Genomic DNA, 8669 nt, shown 5'->3' on the forward strand with positions numbered 1-8669 from the left:
TGTTACCAATACTATGTAACTTTTTTTTATTTTTTTTGGTACTCCTTGAAACCACCAAGTGATACCCTTTATTGTTATACATTTTAAATCCAACTGATTTTTTTCTGTGCATTTTAATTTATAGTCCACCAGAATGTATATAATCAATGACAAGATTGGGACCCATGAAGCCAATGGCAAAGGAATACGTAGGTATCATCATCTTACTTGTTAATCATGGGCAAGAAAACAATAAAAGATATGCAAACACACACTAATATCTATTTATGGTGTATTTAAATAAATTTAGCCTAATAACGTATTTGTGGTGTATAAATATAAGAGCACTTTCAGCGGCTCACTTTTGTCAGGGCAAAAAGAAATTCAGGCTATGCCTATCAATGAAAGGTAGCCTGGGCAAAAATGGGCTTCATTTATCTATGCAAGCCCAAAGGCAAGAATTGCCTAAGTCATATGAGTTTATTGATCTTATGCTCACGTCACATTGGTGACATCATCAACCAATTTAAATATATATAAAAACCAAAAAATTCAGAATTTTTTTTCTATAAATACCTAGCCATATTATACACTTCCCACACCAAAACTCTATACAAATTTCTTTTCTCATATCTCATGTCAAATTCCTTTTTATAGAGTCCTGCATCAAGGGAGCTTAATAGTAATTTATACCTTAACTATCATTGATAATAGCACCAAGGCCTTTAAGAGATAGGGAGTTTCACTAAAACACCCAAAATGGGGGTTGAAATTATAAAAAAACCCAAGCACTATTGAAACATATAAACACACCCAAAACCCATCATTACACACACTCAAAACCCATTTATAAACACACCCAAAAAGTTGACTTTGGGGTTAATTTTGGGTGTGTTTTTATGTTTAAATAGTGCTTGGGTTTTTTTATAAATACATGTCTAGGATTGGGTTTATTTATAAATTTGTATAAGATAAAACCCACCTATAATAATGGTCTATTGGACTTGACCATCTATTCGATTTAGGTGGTTAAGTTGGAGACAATATCGAGAGGGTGGGTATATGCAGTTGTTCGGTATATAAGGCCCTCACGAAGGTAACTGTTGTTATTGCTTATGATACTCTTTCAAAGCCCAGCATCTGCCAAAATTTATAATTAGAGAGGGTGAGAAGTTTAGGCTCAAAGCCGGACTACCTCCCAGATCCATAAAAGCCACAGCCCATATGCTACCCATATAACATTATATTTTATAGTCCAGGCAGCCCATCAATCCTGTCGTCTGTTTCTTCGTCTCAATCTCTCTCTCTCTCTCCAGCCTCCCTCGTATAAACCCTAGTCACCTCTCGGTCAGGTCTGAGCATCTGTACTTTTAAGTTGTTTATTAACCTTCCTTGATCTATGATTTTGTTTATTCCTTTTTTCACATTGCCATTGGTACTATTTTATGCATAAATTTCATGCAAATATAGTTGGTTTTAGAGAATGTCATATGCATTCTTTATGAAGTTTTGATTTTTTTTGCTTATTATTGTCAAATACGCATCATCTAAAAATCAGGAGACGCGGATCCTTATACGTAGTCTCATGTCTGCTTTTATATGGTGCTGAGTCTATAATGTGGTGTCCTCTCTCTCTCTCTCTCTCTCTCTCTCTGTTTATATATATTAGATGACTTCATATTGCCTCTAATGATGATGATTGAAAAATAACTTTCGTTCTTCCGAGATGCACCATGCGGAAAAATTTGGAGACCTGAACTGAAGAGGCTTGTTTTTGTGTTTACAGCATACATGTACTATAAACTTTGTCTATAATTGAAAATATTTTATCTTTTTTGGTGGGTTTAAGTTTTTTTTGCTTGTTATTTTCAAGTAAGAATCAACTAACAATCAGGGGATGTAGCTCTTTTTAAATTATAACAAGTTTCATATCTGCTCATGGATGGTGCTAAATCTATCCATCTTGGGCTAGCAGTGTCCTGTTCTTTGTCTCTCTGCTTTATCATTTGTATATTAAATGACTTTATTTTGCCTCTGATGATGATCAATAAATAACTTTCGTTCTTCCGAGATGCTCCATGCGGAAAAAATTTGGAGACCTGAACTGAAGAGGATTTTTTTTTGGCTGTTGTTGTGTATTTACACTATATATATGTATATACAATTATGTCTTTGAATACATACTGTACTTGAACATATTTCGTGTCCTTTTTGCGTATGTTGTTTAGACTATTGAGGTTCTTTAGAGGTATTTTATATTTTTAATGGAATATTCGATATTTTTAATTAACAACTTCAAAAGTAGTGTAGTTAAACTGATCGGATGTCAATTTGGTTTGTTAAAGTTTTAGCATGGGGTCACAAGCTTGTGTCCACCATTTGTTACTTTGAGTGTTAGGGTTCGATTGACAAATAATATCCAGTAAAGTTCACAGTGAAGAGTTCTCTTCTCATTAGTGCAAGGTAGATTACTTTATAGACTTTTTTGCAATAGTATTTGCTACATTGAAATTATTGTCTTACACCCTCATAGTCAGACTTCAACTTTTGGAAACCTGAATTTGTGGACTTAACCTTTATATCGACAGCAGCAAGTTGCATAAAAGATCTTCTTTTGCTTCTAATGATATTTCTGATGAAACTTTCATTTTCCTGAGCTTCTTAGTGCTGAAAATCTGGATATCCGAGCTGATTAGTCTGTTCTTATAATGAGTATCAAAGATCATACTCACTGAGGTAATCCTTTGTTACACTTTTATAGTTCTTTGTGTTCATTAAGGCTTTACATGTCGAGGGCAATAATTCTAATTCAAAATGGTTCTCATCAAAACAGGAAGCTCCTTGGCCATGTGAGAGCACTTGATAGACATTGCAACATGGTTCTCGAAAAATGGCAGGGAGATGTGGACTGAGGTATTTTCTGTCATTGTTTTTTATTTTGATTATTTATATTTCATGTCTTCATCAAGGCTACATCTGTAGTCGTTGATCTATGCAGGTAGCAAAAACTGGAAAAGGCAAGAAAAAGGCTCAACCAGTTAACAAAGATAGATTCATTAGTAAGATGTATGGTGGCATTGGCCGCTATGAAGATATGCAGAAATCGATGCTTAAAATCGTAGTGCTTGGTTGGGAATTTAACCACCCTTTTTAGAACAACTTTCCGGTGGTATACTTTGTACATCCCCTCTGACCAAAAAAAACAAAGTCAGTTTGAATTGGAATGGCCGCTTTTGCGACTCTGTTCTATCAGAAGGATTAGTTTTGAGACAATTTAACGCACTGTTGTTGTGATTTCCTCTCTCTGTAATTATTGTATCGTGTTCTGTCTCTTTTTTTTGGGTGGTAGTCTTTCATTTGGGACCTCACCTAGCATTTTGTGGAAGAGAAGTACCACTAACACCGATAGCTAGAATGGTAAGTAATACGGGACTTGGGCATTTGATACATTTCATTGGTGGGCGAAAGGATCCGGATCATCTACTGGTATTTTCTTTGAGTGAACTTGCTTCGGTTTTAATTATAGCCGCATCAATCTTATCTCGTCGCCAAAATATGCCTCTCATCCTTCTTCTCTTTTTATCGCATATGGCTTCTTCAACTTTGCTTTATTCCAAACAATTTCACTGTTAACAATAGGTCATCACATAGAAAGGAGACATCTCTGACTCCTTGGCGGGAAACCTTGTAAAAACAATAAGAAAACAAACAAAAGATTTCCATATAGTAAGAGAATATTTGGGTGTCACCTTCCACAGGCAAAATTAGTAAACGTAACGTCATTGTTACACTCAACTGTCGGAGCCAAAACATGCAAGAAATCTGATAAAAGCGATCTTATATAATTACAGACAGTTTTCCATGCGAACAGGGCATGTGCTACACCTGTTAGTTTTTAACAATGAAGTTTATGGTACAAAAACAATGGAAGCTCATGCAAAACCAAGCTTCCATCTGACCCTTTTCCCCTTTTCCCCCTCTCCCCAAAAATTTGAATTAAAAAGCACAGCCTCATTTCTGCCCGAATTTTGTCGAAGTAAACCGTCTCTCAGTCCTTGTCATCACTTCATCCTGGGGAGTTGGCAATGTGCTTTCAAAGTTCAAAGCTCAGACGTGGAGAGGACTCACCCAATTTTCGGAAAATAAGCTTCCCTTTCAACTGCGGCTTGAATAGATGACATGACCTTAACCACTGACAGCCAAGCGAATGGTGCAGCACAAAATGCGTAGGCAAATACAGAGAGAGCTCTTATAACACCATCTGGATACCAAGGAAATGCCATGACAAAGAGGACGCCGAGAAATCCAAGCCACAGAGATAGAACTGGCAGCATTGGCAGCAACAGAGCATTGATTGCTATGAAGCAAAGTGCAAAAGTGCCAAGAAAGTACAAACCCCAGCCTAGCAGCGGATGAATCGTGTGAGGAATGAGCACGAAAGGTACAACGTACGCAGCTACAATCGACCACGCTGCTATCATCTTGAGGACGGTGTGTATTAAGGTAATGCTCTTGTCTGAGCGCCTGTAGCACAACTTGGATATATTTGGTCGTGCCATACGTGTCATTGCTATTATTCCCAGATAAATTAGCGACTGGATTAGCACCACTGGCATCTCTGCACCATACCTGTATGATCACAGAGGAAGACAGTTAGGTTTGCCAGCTTGAAAGGTGATCACAAAGAAAAATCCTAAGCATATATTTCACCACATTGACGGGCTACACAATGCGGCAGATGATGCGATCAGTTAATGCAGAAACGGTTTGTGGTCTTACCCAAGAGTTTGTTGGCGTTGCGCATGCCACGAAATGCCCAACGGCAGAACAGGCCATGACCACCAATACCATGGCTTCAACCATGGTGCACCGGGGAAGGTGATCACGCTGTTGGGTCCACAGGGTACACTCCAATGCAATCTGAGATCTATAACAAGCAAAAGTAGAGGGTGGCTAAGATATAATCTTTGGTTTCCCTATAGGATAAAAATTAGAAATGCTTATTGTTTCACTTACAATAATAAGAAGCATCCATTTGATAGCCCAAAGGTAGTCTGTAGGTTCCATTAAGTTTGGAGCCATTAGGAGGTGCACGGAACAAGGGCTGATCAAGCAAGTCCGGGAAGTAACCGCCTATAAAACCCTGGTCTGCACCATCTGGATTATCTCTTCCAATTTTCAACTCATGAAGCATGTCCTTGAATACTTCCATTGATGGCTGCAAATATCATGAACAAATGAAGCCCAAAGTGGTTCCTTTTCAGGTAAAAATTCAACCATAAAGTTTTCTTGGATGAATGCCTTAACATTGACTCTAGTTTAAAATCTTAGAAGGAAAATCAGCAAGGAACCAAAGGATTAATATTACCTTTCTATAAAACCCAATTATTTCTTAAGATATAAGGCAGATTATGATTTTGAAAAAATTGAACATCATTCTTTCGTCTTCAAATAATAGCATCTAGCCGTCTTACTGTGAGTGTTCTTCTGTGTTAGTTAATTCTACTCAAATCATAACATAAAATCTTGATAATCTCATTCAAGAGTTCAATGTGAAACTTTGAAATAAGAAGTCAAAACTAAATGGCTTAAAATGGTTTCATAAACATTTCAAACATTTATGCTTGAAGGTTTAGGGTTTACCTGCAACACAAAGAGGCCAGTATGGAAGATGCAAGGGTTGATGAAAGCTGCACAGAATTGTCCACATTGGAATAGTTCATCAGCATTTCGGAGGAAGAGGTTGTCAGCATCAAGCATGACCACCCTGTCATAGTCCACTAGGCTCCACGCATAGAGTTTGTTGAGTGTTAACTTGAATCTTTTGTCAAAATTGTTCTGGTTACTATATGGATTATTCAAATTTTCCACTCTCACCACCTTGGCCCCATCTTCCTGTTCTCTGTCAAACAAAAACAAAAACTTGTGTTAATATATCAATATGCCAGTCATGACATCAAGTTCTTGTAAGTCAAATTAGTGGTGTCACAGTTCAGATCACCATATCAAACTAAGAGAGAGACAAATTTATTGGACTCTCCAACGTGACAGGTTGAGTTAACAGCACCACACCTTTACTTTAATACAAGTGATGGTATAAAATACAAGGGGAGGGGTTTCTCACACACACGCTATGCCATAGGGAGTTCGAACCTGAGATCCACTAGTATGCAAATTAAGGCCCTTTTCTCGTCGACTAACTCTGTCGACACAGGCATTGCACTATTAAAATCTATAATATGTTACAAAATCTTATTTTAAATAAAAAATGTATGAGATTTCCAACTTCTTCCTTTTTTTTTTCTAGCTTGTAGGACCCAAGGCCTTGGCTCAGTGTGAGAATGGGCTTGATCCTCCTAGGATGTCAAGTTGTGATGATGTAAACAAAGGAAAGGGGGATCAGACAAATCATAGATTGCCATCCATGACTTTCTTGTCATCATTATCTAAGCAAGTCATGTGCAGGGCAGAAAATAAAAATAAACAAAACCCCTATTTTGATTTTTTTTTTTCCTTATATAGAATTATCTACATTTAGAATCTATAGAGAGCAATTAATATGGAAAAAAATGATGACTGATGAGAACTTAGACATTAATGGAATTCAAGTAAGCACAATTTAAACAAATAAAATTATAAAACTAAATACGCGCAAATTAAACATGTAATCGAGTTTTTTTGACTTTTATCAATGATTCCGGAATCTTTGCCGACTCTCCTCTTACTTTCTTCTTAAAGACTAACCATGAAGAAAAAAAAGAGGCAAATGTTGAAAACACGACCACCTAAGACCAACGGACGAGGTTCACCAAAACCAACGGTGCCATGTCTTTGGATTCCATCCACTGATTTCGACCCCCCCGCCAATCAAACCACGCCACGTCACGCAAATGGTAAGCAACGCCCAACAAGATATAACTGGCCAGTCTACCCATTAAGACCCTTAGGTAAATACATTGCTGTTGCGCTGTGACTCGAAAAGGCACCCCCCACGCATTCTTATCCGAAAAAGGAAAAAAAAAATCAAGAGGGCATATTCTAAGCTGCATCTAAGACCACCCAAAATAGACGGTCCCGATCCATCCGTAAAAATAAAAATAAAAAGCCGTTGACCATTTTGACCAACTACCAACAACGACCGACCTAATTGGCTCAATTTTTAGTTGACTAACCCTTTCGCTACTTGGTAGCTCTACACAGCGTAACGTGCGCCAAAACCCCATGTTTTTTCTAACGTGCGCCGGGACGGCCCTGCGTGCACGTTACGGCCAAAAAGGAAAAACGAAACGGAGGAAAAAGACAAATAAGCGAAAGAGGACTTACAGAGTCTGAACCCAACGGAGGGGGACGTCCGGGGAGGCAATGACGACGAGATCGGCGGCAACGTGGAGCCTGGAGAGCGATCTGATCATGACACGTGTCGCAACGTAGAACTCGTAGTCCCTGGGCGTCCCCATGTACATCATCGTCGCGTACGCATTTCTGTAGTACTGCCGCGGCCGCCGCTGCTGCTGCTTCAGCTGGTGGTTCTCGCTGAACGCCGTCGTTTCGAGAACAAGAAGAAGGAGCGGTAGCAGGAGGATTTTAGAAATTCCAATGCTGCCCTTGGCCATTGAGCTCGCTCTCCCTCTCTCTCTCTCTCTCTAAGCCTCGATCACCATTGCAAGTGAAGGACTTTATTTAATACCGAAGACGGACAGAGAGAGACAAAGAGAAAGAGAGAGTTTTAAATATTTCTCGATAGGTAGGAAACAACGAGGGAAGGCTTTTTTATAGAGAGGCTCTTTGCGAGATCTGGGCTGTTCAGTCTCCGCATCCAACGGTCCAGAATCAGGCCGTATTATTATATTGCAAAGGGAATAATTTAACGCTTATCGGTTTGGGGTCTGGGGGCAAACTAGGCCGGTGAAGTAGTACGGCTCGCTCTTACTACGTCGTTTTTGTTATTTAATAGTGGGCTCACCTTTTTTCGGAAACGCAAGCAATGAGGATCTGCCACGTGGTGTTGGACACGGATTTTAGAGGGGAAAAATCCCATCTCCTTCTTGCGTCCAAAGCAGCCTTATGTCAAAGCAGATCTTATGAAGGAAATTTCATACATTTCATTGTTATATAATGCGATTTATTATGTGGTCTTTCTTGTACAGAAATTCTGAGGAGTGACCGCCACTTCAAACAATTACTCCATCATAAGTTTGAAAAATCTAAACCTTGTTATTTGGTGTGCAAAATATTGATAATCTTTTTTTATTTACAATTAATAAAAGTTCGTCCACGATATTTGAATCCATTTTAACAAAGTAACGATTGAATGCAACCAAATCAAATGGTTATTGACGCAAAGTTAATGAACCCTAAATTTACTATATTTTTTAATAGAGATATTTAGTCATATACCTATTCTTAGCACTAAAACTATAAATAAACCCTACACTATTTAATTTCTATAAACAAACTCAAAAAATGACAACTGGCCATATTGAATTTAATTTCGATTATTAAATTACTTTGATACCCTATTGAGTGTTTTGGGCTTTTTTATTAGGTTTTTGGGTTGAGTTTCTTTTAAGAAATCAATGGCAGTTTTATAATTTAAAAGAAGTTAAAAGTCTTTTTGTTATGTTGTAAATGGGCTTTTGGTGTATTTCTAAAGTCCATTCATATATGGTTTTAATTTTGAGCTTGTTATG

The 8669-nt window shown here is 38.0% G+C and overlaps 1 protein-coding gene, 1 long non-coding RNA gene and 2 other non-coding genes across 4 annotated transcripts; 3 read left to right on the forward strand and 1 right to left on the reverse strand.

Moving 5' to 3' along the window:
- Positions 1-1240: 1240 nt before the first annotated feature.
- LOC103337152 (uncharacterized) lies at positions 1241-3231 on the forward strand. The gene is made up of 3 exons (XR_514484.3): positions 1241-2715; positions 2813-2892; positions 2978-3231. It is a non-coding gene; the product is annotated as an uncharacterized LOC103337152 (long non-coding RNA).
- LOC148915642 (small nucleolar RNA Z159/U59) lies at positions 1662-1747 on the forward strand. The gene has a single exon (XR_016122414.1). It is a non-coding gene; the product is annotated as a small nucleolar RNA Z159/U59 (small nucleolar RNA).
- Positions 2010-2093, forward strand: LOC148915643 (small nucleolar RNA Z159/U59). The gene has a single exon (XR_016122413.1). It is a non-coding gene; the product is annotated as a small nucleolar RNA Z159/U59 (small nucleolar RNA).
- A 548-nt stretch (positions 3232-3779) lies between the features above and the next one.
- Positions 3780-7734, reverse strand: PGSIP7 (Nucleotide-diphospho-sugar transferases superfamily protein). Its single transcript, XM_008240304.3, has 5 exons — positions 7303-7734; positions 5623-5881; positions 4996-5197; positions 4759-4906; positions 3780-4608 (listed from the first exon to the last, which is right to left on the reverse strand). The coding sequence occupies exons 1-5, from the start codon at positions 7590-7592 to the stop codon at positions 4104-4106; spliced, it is 1404 nt and encodes a 467-aa protein (XP_008238526.2). The 5' UTR covers positions 7593-7734; the 3' UTR covers positions 3780-4103.
- Positions 7735-8669: the final 935 nt, after the last annotated feature.

Source organism: Prunus mume, linkage group LG7, assembly GCF_029339155.1.
Source record: "Prunus mume cultivar Tortuosa linkage group LG7, ASM2933915v1, whole genome shotgun sequence".
In the NCBI taxonomy this organism is placed as follows: Eukaryota; Viridiplantae; Streptophyta; class Magnoliopsida; order Rosales; family Rosaceae; genus Prunus; species Prunus mume.